This window comes from Pithys albifrons, chromosome 16 (assembly GCF_047495875.1).
Source record: "Pithys albifrons albifrons isolate INPA30051 chromosome 16, PitAlb_v1, whole genome shotgun sequence".
Taxonomy (NCBI): Eukaryota; Metazoa; Chordata; class Aves; order Passeriformes; family Thamnophilidae; genus Pithys; species Pithys albifrons.
In genome coordinates, this window is record NC_092473.1 from 6,562,157 (window position 1) to 6,585,666 (window position 23,510).

Sequence of the window (23,510 nt, forward strand, 5' to 3'; positions counted from 1 at the left end):
AGGGAAAGTAGTTCCTTTGCTCCTCCCACAGATCCCAACTCTGCTGCACCTCTCCGTGCTCCTTGTGTGGGCACCTCCCATGGAATTTTAGTATTTCTTTATTCCCATTCAGAGGAACAGCTTCTGTCCTGTGCAACAGCCATGGGAGGGCCCCGTTCAGAACTTCTCCAATAAGAAGTTTGAAAACTATTTCTGTTTCTGCAAATATGGCCACTGGGGTTTTCCTGACTTTCCTTCTACGTTTTATGCTAGTTGTAAAATTAAGTAGGTTCTCCCTTGAATTAGAAGAATGTTGTGTAAATGTAATATGTATACAATTCTTCCAGCCACCATATAAGCATACTCAATAGTTGCTAAGACAGGAAAGCTTCTTGCCTTATCAATCAATTTAATAAAAATAATGTGTGAAGGATGCAGACTGAGGGAGTAACTTACAAAAACAAAAGACTGTAGTTTTTCAGGTAGAGAGTAAAAATATACCAGGGAAAAAGGAAAGTGAGACTCAGTTTCCCTCCTAGATTGATATAATATATTGCCTTTTCACACTCCAGGGGTAAAAAATCCCAGCAAAATGGAGCTGTTTCTAAAAGCACACATTCCTAGTGAGCTGAGTGGGAATACTCAGAATCATGGAGACTTGTTTATTGGAGTGGGTTGTTATTTTTTCATAGTTTTACTAAACATGTACCTGTTTTTCTAGCATCTTTCTGATCCCTGTGCTCCCAGTGGAACAGCAAGGCTGGCAGGAAGGGTGGTGCTGGGCACTCTGCCTCCAGGCATAGGAGCACTTCTGAGCAGGTGCTGGGGCTGGCAGGGATGATCTTCTGTTTAGATATGGTAAAAATACTGGACTATGTAAACGTGTCCCTTGCTGTCTGATGTGACTGATTCCCAGAGCCAACGTACATAAACATCCTGCCCTATTGGCTATTTCCAGCAGACTGAAGCCAAGGTAACTATTTATGTTAATCTTCACTTTATGGAAAGGAGACACAAACATATTAATAGGGTCAGGCACCACAGTTAAAGGTGTTCCTACTTTTCCTAAAGATCTATGTACTTTTACACCAAATGTAAAAGAGATTTACCATAATGCCTTTTGGTGTAGACTGGGTGTTTCTTGAGTCACCCTCTTCTACACCGAGTTGTGTGCACTGTATTTTCTGCTCACCAGGCTAAAGATGTGGTCCTAGAGCAGCTTTGAGCCTGACCAGAGTAGTATGTTGGATTAGACTCCTCAGAATATTTGCATCCCCAATGGCCACCTGCTCTGTGAGCCCAGTGATGATGAAATACAGTGGAGCTGTAATACCTTCTTTGGCTTGTGATCTAACCCTTGCCAAATACCTCACTGGGGTTTCTGGGCTTCTGCCTCCAGCACCTCCTATTTCCAGGGTTCCACTGTCCAAATTCTGGATAAAGTCACATGATTATGACCAAGATTAAGACTAAGATTATTCAAGGATAGAGTTCTGTAGTTGGCCAGACCATATACAATTTAAAATACACAAAAAACTACATCTTTGTGCTTTGTAGGCAGAAAAGAAAAAAAAAAGCGCTGTGAGCTCACACATATTTAGCTGGTTAGTTTGCACTTTCCTAAGAGTCCCTAAAAATAAACTGAAAACCTCTTAAACTACTTATGACAAGTAGAATGGCAGGAAAACTCTATTGTTTCCACATGTGCATTGAAAAAAATGAGTAAATGTGAGGCTGCTCTATAAGAGAAAGAATCTTACTGGAAGGATTTAAGAACTTACAGGACTCTGACTGAAGCCGTATGAAAGCAACACAGCTGGTCTCGCTGCTTAGCCAGATTTTATCTGTTGGTACAACCTTAAGGTTAACATCACAATATATGCTTCAAAATTAAATGTATACACTTACACTTGTGACTTATTTCAGTGAAAACTTAACTGTGAAGGCAGTACAGACACAGATTAACACGGGTCTGTTTTCTTCTGTGCATTTGTGCTTTGTATAACAGGAAGGCAAAGGCAGAACAAATGTTTGAAAAGTTCACTGTGACCCACTTTGGATTATCAGATTGTTTCTGACCCAAACCAGGCCAACATTCAGGGTAAGGATATGGAAATGTATGAAAGTAAACTTGGAAATTAGGTGGCAAGGATAGACTGATGACATTCTGTATGTAAATACTTCTAAATTTTAGTTAATTTAGAACTTTCCCTGCCTGCTGCAAAATAGAAGTGCAAACATTTGATCATCTTCTTCCTCTAAAACAGATAAATGTGGGGCTTTTTATTTGCATACTTTACAAAATAAATACCATCTAAGATATCTTTGCCCACCTGAAACATGCAAGTTACAGAGGAACACAATCAGTGTGTGATCTTGGCTCCCTGTGGAACCCTCTCAGCTCTCTGTGAGTGAGCTCCTCTCAGGCCCTGTGTGAGCCAAGCACAGATCCAAGAAAGGTGATACAGCTCTGGCTTTTCAGAAGATGCTCATTCAGGAAGGATGTAAACTCCAGAGAACATTTCTATGCCTTTTGGATATAATAAGATCCTATGCAACTGCCAACTCAGTGACTCTTACCTTGGCCAGTTGTCTTTGTAGTTTGTTCTTTGCATCAGATAGTTCAGCAACACAATTATTAAAGACCAGGTTAATACTGATTACATGATTCCACATCTCCTCAGACATGCACTCCAGTCCAACCTCTGCATCCTTTCAGAGTGGCACAGAGTTGGCCTCTGCATGTTGAGAGCACCTCATATTGTCCCCACTGAATTTAGCCCATGAGCTTGCTACAGGATCTGAAACACCAGTAAGGAATTTAAAATAACTTGCAGCCTGAGCCCCCAGCTTCAAAACTGGTGCAGTGTGAGCTGCTGTCTCTGGAGTTAAATTCACCACTTCTTTAATGCCTTGCTTAGCCTGTTAGATCACTCCTCTCTTTCCCAAGTGTATAGTGTATTCTGTGAAAAGTACAGATATTTTACTTGCCAAATTGAAAGGCTGAGACAAACGTCTGTCTGCATTTAGACATCCTTACCCAAACAAAACTTTATTCTAAGAATTATGCCTGTATGTTAAACTCTGCGGGTGTATGTCACCTTTGTTTGAGTTTCACATTTCCTCTAGATTTTAATTGAACACTGAGAGTAAATATTAAGGGATGAAAAAAGAAAAGGTTAATTTTGGTTTTGTCAGTGATTGTTTTCTTAGTAGCCTTTTTTTCAGATTTTTATAGGATATTCCTCTGTCTCCAAACTGAAGTACTGATCTTCCTAAATTATTTGGAATTTCTTAGGGTTGCACACTTATTTAGGCAGCTGCCTTGAAAAGTTTCAGGCAACCAACCTGATACAATAGTAAAGTGCATAAGTCAGTGTACTGAACCTCAGCTGGCTCTGCTTACAGCTACTGATCCAGGCAATCTTGGTCTATTTTCTGCAGGATATTTGGGTTGGATTTTTTTCCCTCCGTCTACAATCTGATGGATGATACTACTCTTCTCATCAGAAAATTAAATTTCTAAGTAGGTTTCCATCTTGACTATCTGAAATACTTAGTACTTAATCTCTTCCTTACCACTGCTTTTTCAGACTTTAATTTATCCATCTGGGTCTATTGAGGCATAAAACACTTGCTCTGCTCCTGAGTACTGCAGGTATGTCTCAGACTGCCAATTTGTTTCAGGAAAATGTTAATGAAAAATGTAGTTTCTTTGGATAATGGATGGTGAGAAAGGAAAAGGGCTGCAAAACTTATCCATATGAATCTGCTTTTTACTAGAGCTGACAAGAATAATTTTATTCATTGCTAATCCTAAAAGTAGGTAGTTTTACGGGAGTCAGCAGAATGCCTGCCAAGTTTCCTTCCAATATGCCCTCATTTCAGTAGTGAATGAGGTGATCTTTTAATGAAAAGCAGAGCATAAGTAAACAAATAATACTGATTTTTTTTCCTCCTTCCAACAAGACAGAGTCGTTATCATTGGAGATTGTGAAGTACATTCACCATTCACGTACTGCTGTGTTAGTGGGAAGGGACCTGACAGGTCATTAGCACAAAAACACTGCCCTCTATTGCAAGATGTTCTGCTGCTGCTCTTGCCTTGGGTTGGATGCAGGGCTTGATGAGGCCACTGCAATAAACAGTTTGAAAACTGCCCACAGTTGGGACATTTTAGTTCAGTAATTTTCTGTCAGTACCACTAAATCTGTGCCAAATGGACTAATTTCCCAATAACCCAAGGAAGGCTCTTTTACAGGCAGTATATTTAGCCCTTGGTTGAGACTTACATGCTGTTTGCTGCATTGCACTTACCTGCACACCTCAGCTGAATTTTTATTTGCTTTTATGTGGTTTTGAAACCTGAAAGCCACAGAACAGTGTAAATCAGGATAAGAGGGGACCCTGCACAGTCTGAGGGCGAGGAGCCACCTGCGGCAGAGCTGTGAGCAGCAGGGGCAGGCAGGGAACAACTGATGGTGATGGAGGGTCCCAAACCAAGGAAAAACAGGGTTCTGAGAAGAGAGGAGCCACTTCTCTCTATACACCCTCTGAGTACACACAGGGAGGGCTGCAGAGCCACTCATAGCACGTCTCAGCTGCTTTTCCCACTCTGTGGTAAAAGTTGATGCTGTCCAATGTGTTCCTGGGGTTAAAGGACTTCTCATCAATAAAATAGGCTGGGATTTTGTCAGAAAGATCCTTCTCCAGGGCATGCTGTGCAACTCTGGTGATATATATATATGTGTGTGTGTAGATATATAGATATAGATATAAATATATGCATAGTATTACAGCATATCTTGTCTCAGAAAGCTGCAGGAATTTGAGGGCCTAAAAAAAGCAGAGATAATTTTAAAGAAATGGTCACTGTCAGTTACATTTATCTTATCATGATGGTTAAAACCTGCATAAATAACCTATAGGGCAGTGAGGGGCAGGCAGGGAGCCACACATCGTGGACAGGCATCCAACTGGGGTGTGTAAATGGGGTAACATTGATACTGCAAATGCTCTCACACACACACACAAAATCTTTCCTCTTGCAATAACTGATGGAACTAATTCTCAGCAGCTGTTGAGGAGGGTAAAGTTATTCCTGAGCATGAGATTTGCAGAGTGCTGAGCTCAGCCTGGCTTGAGCACTCCAGGGGCTGGTGCTCACCCAGAGAGCCCTGCACGAGGAGCCCTCGCTGGCTCGGAACAAGAGGAGTGCCAGGGAAGAGATTCACCTTCCCTTTTTGGTGCTCTTTGTGGGGAACTTTCTGTATAACTTCGGGAACAGGAAATTATCAGTTGGCCCCAAAAGAAAAATATTTGAACACGTATTTCAGTTTAAAACGTGTAAAGTCTTGCAGACATCAGTGAATCTAATCCATATGTTTGACAGGAAGCACGGACCTAAAGTGCTGGGCTGGGCTGTGGTCTTACACAGAGCCACGTTTTCATGGGCAAGGTACAGTATAAATTTCTGATGTGTCTTATTGGCCAGTTCCTCCTACCGCAGGCATTCAAATTTTCTTGAACATTTGGCTCCACTTTTATGTAACATTTTATTTAGTTTGCCGTTGAAGGGAATGACAGAGCAGTAAGTTCAGGAGCTGTACCAGGGGTCAATACACTTGTGATGGGTAACAGCCTATTTATTAATGGCCAAAACCCAGACCAAGCTCCTCAATTACCTTAAAAATGTTTTCAGGTTTTTTCCTGGGGTTTTTATTATTTTGGGGCGTTTTGTATGTGGATCATTATTCAGTTTTTGTATTTGGTTCTGGAGATTTTTATTTATTCCCAGAATGTTCTTTCTAAAAACTTGGAGTGTTCAGAAAAAGATAACTTTGCAGTACTTTTCTCTCACAAGGACAGATATAACACCAGGATATGTGGGGACCTTTCCAGATATTGCCAGATACGATTTTCTATGTATTTTGTTTCCAAGCAGAAACCACCTGAAATAATAATGTCTCCCGGGTGTGTCACCAGAGCCCCCTAGAGATGTCCCCTCAGACGTGTCCCCTGCCCTCCTTACATGTCCTTGCACCCCCCCGGCATGTCCTCTGTTCCCCTAGAGATGTCCCTGTGTCCCCTCGGACATGTCCCCTGTCCCCCCAGAGATGTCCCTGTGTCCCCCTTACATGTCCCCTGTGTCCCCCCTTACATGTCCCTGTGTCCCCCCCATTACATGTCCCCTGTCCCCATTACATGTCCCCTGTCCCCATTACATGTCCCCTGTCCCCCCTTACATGTCCCCTGTGTCCCCCCTTACATGTCCCCTGTCCCCCCTTACATGTCCCTGTGTCCCCCTTACATGTCCCCTCTGTCCTCCCTTACATGTCCCTGTGTCCCCCCTTACATGTCCCCTGTCCCCCCTTACATGTCCCTGTGTCCCCCTTACATGTCCCCTGTGTCCCCCCTTACATGTCCCTGTGTCCCCCCCATTACATGTCCCCTGTCCCCATTACATGTCCCCTGTCCCCATTACATGTCCCCTGTCCCCCCTTACATGTCCCCTGTGTCCCCCCTTACATGTCCCCTGTCCCCCCTTACATGTCCCTGTGTCCCCCTTACATGTCCCCTCTGTCCTCCCTTACATGTCCCTGTGTCCCCCCTTACATGTCCCCTGTCCCCCCTTACATGTCCCTGTGTCCCCCTTACATGTCCCCTCTGTCCTCCCTTACATGTCCCTGTGTCCCCCCTTACATGTCCCGTGTCCCCCCTTACATGCCCCCTGTCCCCCCTTACATGTCCCCTGTCCCCCCTTACATGTCCCTGTGTCCCCCCTTACATGTCCCTGTGTCCCCCCTTACACGTCCCCTGTCCCCCCTTACATGCCCCCTGTCCCCCCTTACATGTCCCCTGTCCCCCCTTACATGTCCCTGTGTCCCCCCTTACATGTCCCTGTGTCCCCCCTTACATGTCCCCTGTCCCCCCTTACATGTCCCTGTGTCCCCCCCATTACATGTCCCCTGTCCCCCCTTACATGTCCCTGTGTCCCCCCGGAGATGTCCCTGTGTCCCCCCCATTACATGTCCCCTGTGTCCCCCCCAGAGATGTCCCTGTGTTCCCCCCATTACATGTCCCCTGTGTCCCCCCCAGAGATGTCCCTGTGTTCCCCCCATTACATGTCCCTGTGTCCCCCCTTACATGTCCCCTGTGTCCCCCCCATTACATGCCCCCTGTCCCCCCTTACATGTCCCCTGTCCCCCCTTACATGTCCCTGTGTCCCCCCGGGCTGTCCCCGCAGCCCCGCAGCGCCCCCTGCCGGCGCGGCTCCGGCCCCGCCCCGCGCCCGGATGTGACGCAGCGCTGTCATGGCGGAGGCGGCGGGCGCGGAGCGGCCCGAGGGTGAGCGGCTCGGGGGGGACCGGGACGGGCTGCTCGCCCGCCGCAGCCGCAACACAGCGCTCGGTGTGCCTTGCAGAGTGCCCGGGGACCGACAGCGCCCAGGCGGGCAGGGCAGCCGCCTGCCAGGGATGCCCCAACCAGGGGCTGTGCGCGGCCGCGGCCGGGCCGGATCCCGGTGAGTGCCGGGGCCGTGAAGGGGGACCGGGCGGGCCGGGGCCGTGAGGGGAGGCCGGGCCGGGCGGGCCGGGGCCGTGAGGGGAGGCCGGGCCGGGCGGGCTGGGACCGTGAGGGGAGGCCAGGCTGGCCAGGCCGGGGCCGTGAGGGGAGGCCGGCCGGGCCGGGCCCGCGCTGACCCGCCGGTGTCTCCCCCAGCGGAGGCGGCGGAGCTGCGGGCGCGGCTGCGGGCGGTGCGGCACACGGTGCTGGTGCTGTCTGGCAAGGGCGGCGTGGGCAAGAGCACCTTCAGCGCCGTCCTGGCGCACGGGCTGGCGGCCGACGAGGACAAGCAGGTGGGGCCCTGGCGCTGGCAGGGCCGGGCGGCGGCGGGCGGGGGCGCGGACCGTGAGCCCCTGCTCGTTAAGGCTTGACCTTCGCGTGCGAACCGCGCTAAAGCGCTTTCATTGCGTGAGCTCGGCCTCGGAGACAGCCCTGCGCCACCTTGTTTCCAGTGGGGCGGGTTGGCCGGTTTGTTTTGCAGGTTGCCCTGCTGGACATTGATATCTGCGGGCCATCGGTCCCTAAAATGATGGGTCTAGAAGGAGAGCAGGTGAGTGGATGTTCAAACGTTTTGTTTAAAGGCTTTTTCCTCATTCACATCTTTGGGTTCTGTAGACTGAAAGCTTATTGGGAAGTGTGTGGCCATGGGTGGGGAAGTAAGGTGAGAGGGAGAAGTTCAGCTTCGTTTATTTTGTAAGAGAGTCACCTGCTTTCAGGATGAGCAGTTCTGCAAGCCATCTGCCATTGCACAATGTCCATGTACTCGTGACAACTCAAAACTTAAATAACATTATCATGATGAGCTTTATCAGCCCCTCAATATTTTGTATAAATATATATAGTCATGGGTAAACTTGCATAAGGGTTGAACAGTTACTGTTCACTTACTGATGGAAATCTGAGGCTCCTGCAGTTTTTCCCTCAGCTGCCCCAATAAAGCAGGATTGTCCTTGCAGGCAGGAGAGCTCTTTACCCAGGTTTGACTCCTGTTCATGTTCTATGTAATGTCTGTGTGTATTTCTGTTGTAACTTTCTGTATCACTTCAATTTTCAGGTTCATCAGAGTGGATCTGGATGGTCTCCAGTGGTGAGTTGGTGCAGCTGTTTCAGAAACTTGATTGGGTTGGGCACCATGTTCTGTGTCAAAAACAGGTGAAGGAAGAGCAGGAGGCACTTCTGTTAATTATTTTTCTATTGACTTAAATATTTAGATTCTATAAATACAAAATATAGACTCTATAGAGTCTATATCACCAGACTCTATAGATCTATACAGCCTATACCCAGATTCTATAGAATGGACAGAGAATGCTATAGAATATATTTGCAGATTCTCTAGAATCTGTGTGTACATTCTGTAGATTCAGAGTGTTAGATTTCTTTTGTTAATAATACTATAGTTCTAAAATAGTGTTATTATCTTAAATATCTTTTGTTTACTGACCTCCCTAACATTGGCAATAAATACAAGTTACTCAGTTTTGTTATTTTTGGGTATCAGTCAGCTGTGTAGTATGTCACGTTTGCTGTGACAGCCAAGATTGCCTTGCACCCAAGAAAAACCTCAGTAATCTCTAGAAAATACAGAGAGTTTTGCAGGAGTGTTGGTTGTCTAAAGATCACGTGTAGTGTGCCTGCTGTTAAAAAAGCAGCTTGGGCTGAGAGGGAAAGCTGCTTTTATCCTTTTGTTGTCTCCAGTGATGCCATAAACCACTGTAACAGCTGCATTTTTTCAGTCTGAGTATAGTTGGTGAGTGTTGCACAAAAAGTATAGTTTTTAATGCCCTGTCATAAAAGATAAGGTTCCCTGCCTTCATTTTATTAATGTCTTCTCCCCCAGCTGCTCTTTATATAAAATAGGGGTTCAGGGTTGGTTTCTCTACTCTTTCTTCATTGCTCTGTTTCTCTACTTCTCTTTCAGTATGTTGAAGAAAACTTGGGTGTCATGTCAGTGGGGTTCTTGCTTAGTAGTCCTGATGATGCTGTCATCTGGAGAGGACCAAAAAAAAATGGTATGTATTGAGTGTTTTCAACAATAATTTATGTACTTGAAAGATTTCAAGTACATTAATATCTTGAGCTTGTTTAATTAATACCATAAATATAGCACAGGAAGGTACAGGATATAAAAGGAGTGAATGGGTTCTTACTTCTTTAGTTGAACATACTCATGACATTATAATGTCACATGATGTCTTTTTATTTATATTTTTCTCGAGCTTTGACAAAACACGTGGTTTTGTCCTGAAGTTGACAAGTCAGAAGCATCTTCATACCTAGGCTATAGAAGTTGAAGTAGACCCTACAACCTGAAATACAGGGAGGTATTTTTTTCACATTCCTTTCTTTTAGGGTTGATCAAGCAGTTTCTTCGTGATGTGGACTGGGGTGAGATTGACTACCTGATCGTGGACACGCCCCCAGGGACGTCGGACGAGCACCTGTCCATCGTGCAGTACCTCAGTGCCACCCACATCGACGGCGCTGTCATTGTCACCACCCCTCAGGTATGAGAGGGCAGCTCACAAGTTAAAGGCAATCCTTGGGTTAGAGACTGTTGAACTTTGGGGAGATCTAATGGTACAGAACCTCTGAGAGCTGACTTGGTTGTGCTGTGCCTGCAGCTGCTGGGTGTGGGTTAGGTGGGTGTCTCAGAGGAGCTGGAGGTCTGACTGGGTCACTAAACCAGGGAGCAGCTCACAACTGAAAGCTGTCATGATATGTGTGTGGTGAAAGGAAATGCAGGTTTCACTTCCTGCTTCAGGATTACAGTTCACAGGATCATCTGTAATTTGCTCAGCAATGGCTTAATGCTCAGAAGAATGTCAGGAAGAAGTTTAGTTTTTAAGTGGTGAGCTGTGCAGTATTTGATACCTGTGAAGCAGCCTGTCGCCTCCAGCAGGCAGTTTTGTCATTTGCATTTTTAAAAGAGAAATTAACCCCTGGAAAACTGAAACCCAGAATACATCCAGTTCAAACAAAAGTTTTTAGTGCCTGGTTTAGAAGGGAACAGGAGCAAAAGACATGTTGTATCTCCACAGCAGCTGAAAGGATAACACGTAGAGGAAGGGAAGTGGTAAGGGTGATAGCAGAGAGGTGGTGAGGGAAGAAGGGAAGAGGAGAATGTTTCGGGTCAGGCATATGTGTGAAAAGTCTAAGGAGAAGTTACTTCAAATTTATTTTGAAAGAGTTAACAGGTGTAACACTGATGGTTCTTGTCCTCGCTCTGTGGACAATACCAAGGGTCCTTCTGTAAACTGAAAAAATTGCTTTTAAAGAACTGAAGGGAGGAGGAACATAGGAGGTAAAACATAAATATGGGTGAATCTTTATAGAGTCAGATTTCAAAACAGAACTGCATCCAGGAGGCTGAAACTTGTACCTGCTCTGTTGCTACTCATAGAATTGTTGCTAGACCACATAGCACAGGCGTCTGTTCCTCAAAATATTAAGACAGCAGTAATAATTCAGTATAAACTAACTTTAAAAGAGGAGGTAACTGAATGGAATCAGCATGAAAACAGGACAGTTGCAATATGAGCCTTTCCTAATATTTGCAGGAAATCTCACTTCAGGATGTTCGGAAAGAGATCAACTTCTGCCACAAGGTGAAGCTGCCCATCATAGGTGTTGTGGAAAACATGAGTGGCTTTGTGTGTCCAAAGTGCAAGGTAAGGCTGGCTGTGTATTACAGCATTTTTACTTAGGCAGTGTATATAAAATATTGCTCAAAAAATGCCTTATTCTCAGAAGTGCAATATTTTAACTCTGATTTTCCTGTTGTCCCAGAATGAATCTCAGATCTTTCCCCCAACTACTGGTGGTGCAGAGAAGATGTGCCAGAACTTGAATGTTTCCCTCCTGGGTAAAGTGCCTCTAGATCCACAGATAGGTAAAGTTACTTACTGCACTTGAAACAAGTTGTTCCTATTACTGGAAAACCCTAATGTGGGCACTGATATCTCTTAGGTAAATATCCACTTTTAGATAGAAGGTTTTTTTGAATCAAAACTTACTGGAACTGTGACATAGAATGAGGAAAGTGCTGGGGTAATTCCCTTAACCTGGAACTTAATCTTTAAATTAAGATTTGATAATGCATCTTTTCAGCTCTGTAATAATTTTTGAAATACAACATGCCTTTCTCTTTGGTGTAATCATCTGGAAATGCAGGCTGAATAAAATCATAACGCCTTCAAAGAATTGTAGCTTGTAGATGTTAAACATTAAAACCAGTGCTTTAACCTCACTGTTACTGGCACTGCCAAAATTCTCTTGTGGGTTGTGAGGTGGCTTCATTCCTTGCCCTCCAGCTGTTACCAATTCATACCAACTGATGACATCAAGGAACAGGTCAGTACTCCCAGCACAGCAACTGAAGGTTTCTGCTAATACTATTCCTCTGTAAAACTGTAAGCTGTAGTTCTAGTCCTGTTACTGATATCAGGGCTTCCTTAAAGGAATAGATGTAGGTGGCTGTTTGAAAGGATGTCATTGAATTGAGATAAAAGATAAAAAAAAGTTCATCTTTTCTTACTGCTTTGCTTTTGTGTTTTTCCCTCTCCTTCAAGGAAAAAGTTGTGACAGTGGCCAGTCGTTCCTGTCTGAAGCACCAGAGTCTCCAGCTGCATTGTCTTACAGGAATATCATTCAAAGTAAGTCTGAGAATCACTGTGCAGATGAATCCTCTCAGTGCTGAGCAGTGCTGAAATATATAAAGGTGTTAAACAGGATTATGTTATTCTGCCACAAATAATAAAACAGGAAATGTGCATAGCAATTCTGAAAGTAACAGCTGCAAATAAATACCCCGTTTGCTTCTGGGCATTGGTCCTGACAGGCTTTTAAAGTGATAAGGAAATTGCCAACTGTTTTCAGTGTTTGGTTCAGTCAGTCATTTGCAGAGATGTGTGTGCCCCTGCTCTCACAGAGAAGTTCTGAGCTGCTCGAGCAGGCCTGTGGAGGGTGTTCACCATAACCCAGAGGGATGCAGCTGGCTAATTAATGCCTCTTCTTCTCACTGTACTTGCACAAAACTCCCCTGCAAAAACTACCTAGAGAGCTGGTGATGTGCTGTTACAAAATGCAGACAGATGGGAAATTCCTGAAGCGTTTTTCCCTGCGATAAAAGCCCAACCTGAGATATTTGTACCCACAGGGGCCACAGTGGTGCAGCAACAACAAACTCCTGATGTGCAACTGAAATGCTATTTACGTTACTTTTTCTCCATCTTTGCAGGAATTCAGGAATACTGTGAAAAACACCATTCTCAAGAAGAAAAGAGTATCTAATCTGTGAATGGAATAAAAATGCAGTTCATGTTTGATTATAGTAAAGTAACTTATGTCTTTATTCAATAGAAGGAATGTATTTTTTTTGTATATTGCAAATAAATTCTTAATATAAATATTCTTGCCTTAGTTTTTTTCCAGAGTTCAAGATTCTTGTCATTCTTTCATCACTAAAGAGCTGTGAAGCTGAGTCTGCAGCTGGGTTAAGAGCTGCCTTCTGCCTCTGATGTAATGGTACTAATAACCTGACTCTGACGTTGGCAAAATTTTGTTTAGGAAGGTGGATATAAACTAGGCTGGGCTGACACTGGGGCACCATGTATTGGAGCTGCTCTGCATGTGCTGGGGTGAACTGTAATGCCTGTTCTCTCCCTGAATAACTTCACCCAAGTGTTGTTCCTTCCCATGGAAAAGTTCCATATCTAGAGTGAAATGCCATGTAGTATTACAGTACAGGTACAGTTTTGGGTTTTTTTCACAGGTGTCAAGATCAACATTTTACCAATACATAACTGCCTGCTTTACACGAGTACTGTGTGAACATGGCACCTGGATTTTGTTTTCTTCTATTTGACCCTTAGCCTCAAGACTGAAAAATAAGCATTTGGTATCTTTAATAACTAAGAGGCCCTTTTGGATTGTAATTCCCCCTTTTATTGAGGAATCAAAGCTTTGAAAAATCAGTATTGTTTGTAAGATGGAAAGGCAGTTTGATTTTGTTTATTGTACTTCCAAAATGAAACAACTTAGCATTGTCCTTTCATTACATTTAATTCTGTGTTAAGATAATCCAAACGTTTCTGGTTAGTTGACAGTTTTCCTGGAAGCAGCATGACTTGTATAAACCATAAATACTGTCCTTGTGCCACACAGACCACTTTTTGGTGAAGCTTTTAAGTAACAGGCTCTAAACCTTTCAGGATCTAAAGACTCAAATGCAAATGACATTATTTCATGCAGGCATAAGTCTAGAAGGGCTTCATTTAAATATCTTCATATGAAGAACAGCTTTCATGATAGCACTTTTACTGCTCATCCTTTCAGTTCTTCCTTGTTTGATTACCTCGGGACTGTCTTCCCATGTTCTTCAGTGCCATCTTCTGAAATTCTCTTCTGCCCTACAGAGTGAACAGAGGCCATGTGGCTGTTAGCAGAACCTGCGACAGGAATCTTCAGAAAAGCAGGGAAGAGCCAGGTGGAAGCCTGAGAGCTGATGATGGCTCTCCCAGCTGTACCTGGGCAGAGGCATTGTATGACAATTGTAGTAATCCAAGGATTTAACTTCAGAGGACATTCTTCCTGAAGCTTGGAAACAGCTCAGTTATGAAACTCAACAGGCTTCCAAACAGAGCAAAGTGACCTGGGGTATGGCCCCTCTGTGTGATGCTGCAAGAGAGGCTTGTTGGAGAGCCAGGATCACCCTGCCAGGAGTTACTACAGGAACTGTGACCTGGGAAGAGCCAGAGCCAACCATGTAGGTTGGCCTGTGCTGCCTCACAGGCTGCAGCTGACAGACAGCTCAGTACTTACTCTTGGGAACATCTGCCGTGGCAAACAACCTGGAAGTCACTCTGCTGAGGGTTTTTTGTCCCCCTAGTTTGCAGTGGATGTAGCCATATAAATTAGCAGTCTGAAGGGAGATCCCAGCTATCACGAGAGCCTGTGGACAAACAGAAGGTCAGCAGGGGCAAATACACCACTGCATATCAACTGTGTGTAAGATCTATACATGTGTGTACATATACATCCCATCCTGAGAAACGTGCTGTAAGAGGGGGATGTTCCTTCCAATGATAAATGACTTTCAAAGAGATCCAGTCATGTCAAACTTAAACACAATAGGTCCGTCCTACAAAATGCCTCTTTTTATCAAACCATTGATACCAATTTTGCCATTCTGTATCTTGACTTAATTACTTTCCTAAAAGCACTTACTCAAAAAAAAAGACCTACTCAACAGGTTCCAGAAACATTTCGCTTTTTTGAAGCCCCATCTGTATCTAAAAGTTTCACATCCAGATACCTGGCACAGTGCAGGCCTGCTTAGCTGACAAACACCTTATATACAAGCAAGATCCTGTAATTTCCAGATTTACACAGCATCTACAGATGGGAATCCCTGTCTAGCATTGACAGTGAAAGTAAGGGGCTCCTTTAGTGGTACTACAGGCTTAGCAGGTGGAACCCATCTGACTAATGGAGTGACTTACCAGAAGTGTTTCTCAGCCTCAGGACCAGTTCCTGGAAGCAATCTCGTTTTCATTGTGTAACTTGCCTTTTACAAGCACCTGAGCAACCTGCCTGCAGAGCCCTTTGGGCTTCTGTCTCCAACCAGCTCTTGGCTTAGCAAACAAACTCTTGTTTTCAAAAATAAAGGTGGAGCCATGAACAAAGAGTGCTGGTTCAATTTTAACTATTACTTCTTGTAAATGATTCATGTCCATAGATAAATTTCTTGTTTAATTGAATAATAAAATGCAAACTTGGCTGTTAACTGGTCATGTGGTGCACATGTCGGAGGTGCTTTGTAGCTTTCCAAACTGAATTAAGAAATGGTGCTGAGCATGGCTGGGGATGTGACAGAATGAATTCTGTGGTGAATACCCAAGCACTTAATGTTTACAGGGGAAAATGAGAAGATTTCATAGACAAAAATATTTTAACATCATGCAATATATGGGGTAGTGTTGGGGTTTGTTTTTTTTTTTTGTAAAGTAGAGGGCTTATAAATAAAGAAATTAAAAAATCCATATTTATAGCTCTATTTATCAAGATTTTAAGCACTAATTATGCTGGTTCTTTCAAAAGAGAGTGGAACCAGAGATGTAAAATCCTTCCTTTTCAGAGTAAGATTCAAATCCCAAGGAGACTTGAAAACCTGAAAACCAGCACACCACTGATTGTTTTTTATGTCCTCTCCTGTTGGTTTCACTGGACTGAAATAAGCTGGGGAAGAGTAAGTTGCCAGAGTTTAAAAAAAAGGCCATAATTTGGGCCATAAGTTGAGGTTCTCTGGTCAGATGAAGGAGTTGACATCCAATGATGTAGAAGTGCAGCTAAAAATTACTAATCCATTCCAGAGTGCAGGGTTTGAACACAGAAAACTCCTTGGGCTTCCTTGAAGTACTTGGTGGGATTTTTGTACTGTTGGGAGATTTGGTTCAAAAGTAACAGATCTGGAGTTTCTCTCTACCAAGATTGTCTGTCAGCTGTAGATCTTTAAATACCCCCAACTCACCAGCCATTTCAGCTTCAGGGAGAACAAGGTGCTGAAGAAAAACAGTGTCCAAATCACAGGGCAGATGATGAGACCAAGCCAAAAGATTCGGGCTTCAGCTTCAGTTGAGGCAGCTACTGTGGACACCTAGAAGGAAAATCATTGAAACTACCAGTCACGGAGTCAAAATGCACAATAAATGACAAATTAACAGAGGAGGAAAGTTTCATTATATGCGTAGAAGGAAAGTTGACCAAGTAGAGAAGTAGCTAATGCCAAGTTTTCTGCCCAGTGCCCTACTGTACATGACAGCATTTCCACCCATTGACTTCTAGTTCAGACAGTGCCCATTTCCATGCATTTTCCTAAAAAGATGCAGTATCTTAGCTTGATTTAAATATTGTGTGAAGCTTGTCTTCCTATTTAATTAACTAATATCTCAGTTTTGCTTCTGAACTCTGCTGACATTCCTTACACTAAAAACTGTGGCTTCGAAATTTCCATGTGAAAAAAAGACTTTATCCCTCATGAGGCATTGTCATACAGCTTGTAACTGTGGTTAAATTATCTTGCTTAAGAAAACCCTGAAAGATGCAATAACTACAAGGTGTCTTAACTTTTTCATGTACCCTCTAGATCAGTGATGTTGCAGAGGTCTAGAGAATAATGTTCCATGCCTTCATAGTTACAGAAAAAGACAGTTACTCTTAGTCAATAAAAGGGTTTAATCACCTGTATCCTGAATTACTGACAAATTACCCAGCAGTGACATTGCTTTAGCACTAACTATGTGGGAGCTAAAAAACAAACCCAAAGTCAACACACATGAGAACTCTGCACCTAAAAGGCTTGATTAATTTGATGAAAGATTACAAAAGGCTGCAGTCAGCCCAAGGAAATACTGTTTGGGATGTAAGTGGAAGAATTACTTTTCTTTCAGCAAGCATGAGCAGAAAGCAGGATTTCCGAGGTGAACCTCCGCTGCAACAGCCACGTGCCAGGAATTAGTTGTTGGTGAGTGACTTGGAATATTTCTAAGCAAATTTACCCATACAGCAATAGATGTTAATGAGCTGCCAGAGGAGTGGCAAAGGAGGAGGGGAATGCATGCCTTGGGAAGTAAGAGAATCGTGTATTCCAGGACCTTGCCATGACAAAGTATTTGTTGTGGATAAGCTATGATAAAAATACAATCTAATTATATGTTCTTTCTTGTGGGACTATTACTTTCACATTGATAAAGTTATTATTTGAAAGAAATTTTGGAAGTCTTTAGCCCAGCCTGGTGAATCAACTTAGTACTTCTAGGCTAGAATTACAAACTGTACTAGGTGAACAAGGCTTGCTCATCTCACAGTAATTCTGAGAACCAGAGGTTATTTTATGGATGCCGTTGCTTTTAAGCTCTAAGCAAACTCTTGCTTCCTGTCTCCACAGAGCTAAGAAACTATGACGGTCATCTGGTTTCTTTTCCTTGGTGCAGGGTAGTCTGTGTCCTGCCTTTCCATTCGGGGGCACAGTGGATGGCTGTGTGCTCCCGCCCGGCCCGCGGCTGCAGAGGGCACTCCAGCCCCGCACAGCCACCCCTGTCCCAGCCCGGGGCACAGCCGGGCGGCCCCAGGGGCATGGATGGCCCGGGCAGCAGTGGGGGTGCTGTTCTGCCAGGCTCTTGCCCGAATCGGGCAGTGGAAAGCAAAATCCTGAGTCTTGGCTCAGGCAGTGATGCTATTTCAGAGCCTGGTGGCTCAGGGTGTTTGGGGGAGCTCTGGCAGCATGAGAGTGCTCTGTGATCCTGGTTCCAGTCCCCACTATATTCCATGAGCATGAATAAAATATTAATTTTAAAATACTGAATCTGAACTATTCAGCATTGCTTTCCATATCCATCTTTCCTGAAGAGGATTCTGTGGAAGATGTGTTTATTATAAGATACTCTCTGTAGAAAATAAAACAGAACCACTAGAAATGTTTCACACCTACAGCACCACATTGTGGATATTTATTCTGCTGATCCACGTGACGATGTTGTGAGACCAGTTTTGCCCTGAAGCTTTCCAGGATGTGACAAACCAGTGTTTGCACCTGAATACTTTACTTATATTGTCTTCTATGGAACCTGGATAAAAAGTAACTGTTACAAAGGTGCTCTATTTGTTACTTTATTTGACTTTTATTTGACTTAGTATCAGCTTTACACATTTCCGATGGATTCTGTTTGCCCTGTGCCTCCTTCTATTAATATATTTACCTTTTTTGCTTCAAACACCCAGTGGCTTTTTCCATCTTCATCAATCTGGTTCCACCAACGCAAACCAACCAAGAGTCTTCCTGTCACATTCTAGAGATGAAACCATTATTTGCATTAATCAGTAGCACAATTCACTTGTCTAACAATAAAAAATTAAAAAGACAAGCATGTTCGAAAATCATCATCTTTTATCAAATACTCAATTTACTTCTAAAAGCTCTGCCAGCCTGAGCACAATGGCCATTAATGATGGATGAAGTTACCACAAATTTAGAAGCCTGTTCTCTTTTAATATGATAATTATAGCACAATAGCACTTATTTAGATAAGAAATTATAGGTTGCATCTTTTTTAAGTCAGTCAGTTGGACAAGCACCCGATTTCCTCAGTAAAAGAGGAGCACTGAGAACAAAACCACATTGAAAAATGGGAGATTAATGATAAGCAAGTGAACTGTGTGGATCAAGCAAACAAACTTAGAAACTATTTCTGAACAGTGGAAGCTTTCAGAATACCGGAGATACATCAATGCTTCACTTCTACAAAACAAAGCCTTGTTCCATGTGTGGAGCCCCTGGATCCTGGGCTGGCCTGACCCACCTGCCTGCACATGGCTAGGGCACCAGAGCCATAGCTGGGCTTCCAGGGACCTCCTGCAGCCCCTGCTGTGGGGTCTGGTCTGCAGCTCTGAAAATCCTCAGGCATCCATAACTGAAAGCCAGTATTACTGTAATTTGTATTTGTAAGAGGGAAAACATACAAATAAATCTACCTACAGCAAAGCAGTTTTCTCACAATATTGCAGCTTCCATCAGCCATGGACAACATGGTGATAACAATAACATATGTAAACATCTCCATTAAAATGGGCTAGACATTAAATAAATCAACAGATCACGATGTTATTGTTACTCTTGTCAGTATATCTATATCCTTTTCTGGTTTATTTAATAGCAAGCAAATTACTTTCAAAGGTAATTACTATTCAGAGTCATCTTACCTTGACTGACCAAAAGTCAAAGGATAGAAGGAGGAGAATAGTGACAAAACAGGCAACAAAGCTGTTGCTGAACCAGTCACAGAACAAGTAGGTAACAATAGCACTCACTCGGAAAAACAGGTGGAAAAAGGTGGCCAGTGGGTGCCTAGAAAAGAAAACACAGAGCATATATGAAGTTATGTGACAAAAAGGAATGTTACAGTATTTGCTGACAGTGTAGTATAACACAACTATTTCTACTTCAAAATTTTATTTTGGTTTGTAGCCTCCATTATTTCAAGTGTTGGTGTGTATCTTCATTATCCAAGGAATAGTATTTGCAAGAGGCAAGCTTCAATCTAAAGCTAAAAAATGAATGTGATGTTCATGTCATAACTGTCTCAAAAATAAAACAAAATCTGGAGTCTTTCACCAGTGTCCTTGGTACTGAAGGAATGTAGTAGTGGTGTTCAACACAGTGTCCTAAAATCCTCACTGTTTCATGAAATAAATCAGCACTCCAAAGCACAAAATAATTGAGACAGTTCTCGTGCCTTTCAGAACTGTTTTGAAAACAAAACAGGAACTTTGAAACTAAGAAAAAGTATCTGTTTGGTGTAATACAAAATGAACCTTCATATTTAATGTCTGTAATATTGTACTATAGCTGTTTAACTGTTCTAGTGTTTATATATGTATATGAAATGTCAATACTATACTTGTAGTACTACACACATGAGTGGAGAAGTAAAATTTATGCACAGCTGTAGTTTATATTTACTCCTGGTCATGCCCACGTTAACCTCAAACTTTCCAAAAACTTCTTACTTACAACTGAACACATGATATTTTAAGCAAAAGGGGCTTTTTGTGCTGTAAACAGGGTGGGTGGGTAGAGTGGATATTGTGAACTGTCAAAAACAGACGCGACTCACACCAGGGGGTGCTGAGCTTTGGAGAAGTAGTGTTTCATTTTGGAAGGCAGACTCAGCAGGATTATTGGATTACAACAGGATTACTGTTTGGATGCTGAATGTGTTCCAGTATCAAAATTTGAAGGGTATTTACTAAGACAAAAAGTACATGAGCAAGAAGCTCTGACTTATTACAGTGTTAGACACTTACTGAGGCATGGAATGTCAATCCTCTCACAAGGACATGCTCACTAAGCCACAGACAGTCTTGCAGGTTCTTGTCCCATGGAGGAATGCAGAGATGTATCAAAACTTGCACCTCACTCTTTGGACAACTCTCTCAACCTCAGAAAATTTATGCTTCAAATAAAGTAATCATTTTGAAACTAATGGAATCCAGTAAATAAACTGTTCACTTCCTCACTTAACAGAACAAATGTATAGTTCCTGTCATATACAAACAGAAGTTTTAATAAGGAGACCATCATCTGTTAAAACCTGAAGCTAAACAATCAGTTTCCTTTTTAAATAACTTTCTGGCTTTTCTTCTGTGAATGCATTTCTATTGAATTAAATTGTACTCTATAGAACTCTTTTACAACTTAATATCCAGAAATAGGATGGCATTAAGAAATCATTGTATAAGCATTTTTATTTCTTGTACTAATGGGAGATGGTATAAGCTTTGGAACATGCTAACTTTTCATTTTTTTTATTTCTTCATTCAAACCCAGTAAAAGATAAAGGTAACTGGAAGTCTGCACTGGCTCTGCTTGGCATACCTTTGCTTCTGAAAGAATAGCAACCTACTTGCTTGGACTTTTGCATCTAAACATCCCTGTAGTGTAGAACTGAGGCCTTAAGGCTAAATGGTTGCCATTCACCTTGTGACAATAACCTCTGTTCAGTTTGCAAGCTTGATGTCTTCACACAGCATAACTTACCATAGCGTATGGAAATTCCAACCAAGGACAAGATATATGAAATTGGCAAAAAGTTAAAGACAAATTATTGGAACTTCTTGTTATGTCCTCTAATAGGACAACTAAATTTTGCATACCTAAATGTGCTTCAGACTTGAACAAGATTCTTCAGAAATCTAAAAACTAACATTTGTGTGAACAGTGTAAGCAGTTCTGTCTGTATGCAGTTTCATTTCTGCATTCTATAGCAGATTAATTTTCAGTATGAGATTGTCTTTTATTATTGTCATGAGGGCAAGAGCAAAGACCTGTCTCCAAGGAAACGTCTACACAAAGTGGATCACATAACAGTCTGGTTTGCTGAACTTTGCTTGTTCCCTGCTATGGAGTACTGTGAACCAGAAGGAACAGATCTCTAGAGTAACTGATGCTGTGAACCCCCTGCAAACATTTCAGAGTGGTTTCACTTCATGCTTGGTCTAGTCTGGTCCCACAGACAGAATTTGTGGCTCATGTGCTCAAGGTACTTCTAAACTTGTTTCTCAGTTTAGTTTAATTCTTTGGGCTATGTTCTCCAAGACTGCACCAAAACATAAACCTTCATTTAAAATGTGTGCTGCTGCTAAAGACTGACTCAGTATGCAGTTACAAAGTCCAATGCAGTGCAAGGGCAGAAATGCATCACCAGACACTGGTAAAACAGAGTAATTGTATTGTAAAGCTACATGATTGCTTGTTGGCTCAGATAACATTGTGTCAGGTTTAACATCTCTTATTTTTCTTTGCTGACAACTGTAAGAAATATCACCATTGTAATGGATCAGAATAAACTGGGGCAAAGTGGAAGAAAGCAACCTAAATGAAAGCCGATTATGTACATTGTCAGCGAGTGCATGCATAATTCCTTTTGACACAAAACTCTTCCTTTCACAATCTTTGGCTGACGATTCTTCAAAAGCCACTGATGGAACAGCAGCTCTGTCACCTGGGACCTCAATGTGGCCAGAGCTGCAGAGTGACTCCCGAGGTGAGAAACCCAAGATTGCTTAACTTGACAGATGAGGGGGGTTAAAAGGTTGGATTTTCTTATGTAACATCTACATCACCACATTCCATGGCAGGAAAACATGACAGTTTTATTGCAGGTCTCTTGCAGTGTCCCTTCAGGCAGGTGTGGGATGCAACACCTGAGCACGGCAGCACGGCTGCTTTTGCTGGGGCTGCTCCAGCTCTAACAAAAGTATTGTTTGGGTGGGATTTGGGTAAGTTGGGTGTGTCAGGTTTCCATCCAGGTTTCTGTTCTCGCGGCCCGGTGATACCGGGCAGCAGGGCTGGGCCTCGCCTGCTCCAGCCCGGGCATCTCCCGGCCAGAGGCTCCCCAGCCTCCCTGCACAGCCTGTTCCAGCGCCTCACCACCCTCGCTGTAAAAAATGGGAACCGAGTGTTTAAATGGAGTTTTCTGTGTTGCGGTGCGCCAGTCCAGCCGGAGCAGCGAGGCCGCGACGCGGCGGCCTCCGCGCTGTTACCTGATCCGCGCCTTGCGCAGCGCCAGCTCCTCCTCGCTCCCGAAATCCAGGGACACATCTTCGGTGTCGTCCACCAGCGCCTGCCGTGGAGACACCGTCAGCGCGCAGGGACCGGGGGGGCCGCGTCCCGTCCCGCCCCGCCCGCCCCGTTACCTGCTTCATCCTCCCGCAGCTCCAGGGCCGGGAGCTGATCCAGGGAAAAGGGGCCGGGCTGCTCCCCGGGCACCGCCTCGGAGCGGGGCCGCCTCTCGGCGCTGCCTTTGCGGGGGACAGGGCGGCTTGAAGGGCTTTGGCCGCGGGCCGGGCAGCAGCGTGAGGAGCGCGGACCCCCGACCCAAGGGGCAGCCCTCCGCAGCCCCGGCTCCCCGGCATTCCCAGCCCTCCGCAGCCCCGGCTCCCCGGCATTCCCAGCCCTCAGCAGCCTCAGCGCCCCGGCATTCCCAGCCCTCAGCAGCCCCGGCTCCCCAGCATTCCCAGCCCTCAGCAGCCTCAGCCCCTCGGCATTCCCAGCCCTCAGCAGCCCCAGCCCCTCGGCATTCCCAGCCCTCAGCAGCCTCAGCGCCCCGGCATTCCCAGCCCTCAGCAGCCCCGGCTCCCCAGCATTCCCAGCCCTCAGCAGCCCCGGCTCCCCGGCATTCCCAGCTCTCAGCAGCCTCAGCGCCCCGGCATTCCCAGCCCTCAGCAGCCCCAACCCCTCGGCATTCCCAGTCCTCAGCAGGCCCAGGGCCCCGGCATTCCCAGCCCTCAGCAGCCCCGGCTCCCCAGCATTCCCAGCCTTCAGCAGCCTCAACGCCCCGGCATTCCCAGCCCTCAGCAGCCCCAGCCCCTCGGCATTCCCAGCCCTCAGCAGCCCCGGCTCCCCAGCATTC

General features: G+C 44.3%; 2 protein-coding genes across 10 annotated transcripts in view; one reads left to right on the plus strand and one right to left on the minus strand.

The window, feature by feature from the left end:
• Positions 1–12,950, plus strand: part of NUBP1 (NUBP iron-sulfur cluster assembly factor 1, cytosolic) — a 51,949-nt gene extending 38,999 nt beyond the window's left edge. For 4 of the 6 annotated variants that reach the window (XM_071571660.1, XM_071571659.1, XM_071571656.1 and 1 more), the window contains exons 4-14: positions 5,372–5,437; positions 7,403–7,501; positions 7,699–7,835; positions 8,024–8,092; positions 8,597–8,629; positions 9,464–9,554; positions 9,895–10,049; positions 11,103–11,213; positions 11,332–11,434; positions 12,114–12,197; positions 12,782–12,950. In XM_071571660.1, the coding sequence (XP_071427761.1) occupies positions 5,372–5,437; positions 7,403–7,501; positions 7,699–7,835; positions 8,024–8,092; positions 8,597–8,629; positions 9,464–9,554; positions 9,895–10,049; positions 11,103–11,213; positions 11,332–11,434; positions 12,114–12,197; positions 12,782–12,834 (1,001 nt within the window). In that variant the 3' untranslated portion in view covers positions 12,835–12,950. Of the gene's footprint in view, positions 1–5,371; positions 5,438–7,225; positions 7,327–7,402; positions 7,502–7,698; positions 7,836–8,023; positions 8,093–8,596; positions 8,630–9,463; positions 9,555–9,894; positions 10,050–11,102; positions 11,214–11,331; positions 11,435–12,113; positions 12,198–12,781 lie in introns of those variants that run through there. The other 2 variants (XM_071571657.1, XM_071571661.1) reach the window with 2 other exon arrangements.
• Positions 9,852–23,135, minus strand: TVP23A (trans-golgi network vesicle protein 23 homolog A). 4 transcript variants are annotated; one of them, XM_071571662.1, is made up of 9 exons: positions 22,795–23,135; positions 22,642–22,721; positions 19,300–19,444; positions 18,900–19,010; positions 18,300–18,389; positions 16,073–16,198; positions 14,365–14,494; positions 13,898–13,952; positions 9,852–12,247 (listed from the first exon to the last, which is right to left on the minus strand). In XM_071571662.1, exons 1-9 carry the CDS (start codon positions 23,044–23,046, stop codon positions 12,232–12,234), a joined length of 1,005 nt encoding a protein of 334 aa, XP_071427763.1. In that variant the 5' UTR covers positions 23,047–23,135; the 3' UTR covers positions 9,852–12,231. The 4 variants fall into 4 exon arrangements, with proteins under 4 accessions (XP_071427763.1, XP_071427764.1, XP_071427767.1 ...); XM_071571663.1 differs by having other exon boundaries at positions 19,408–19,444; positions 22,795–23,134; XM_071571666.1 differs by lacking the exon at positions 18,900–19,010 and having other exon boundaries at positions 19,408–19,444; positions 22,795–23,134.
• Positions 23,136–23,510: the final 375 nt, after the last annotated feature.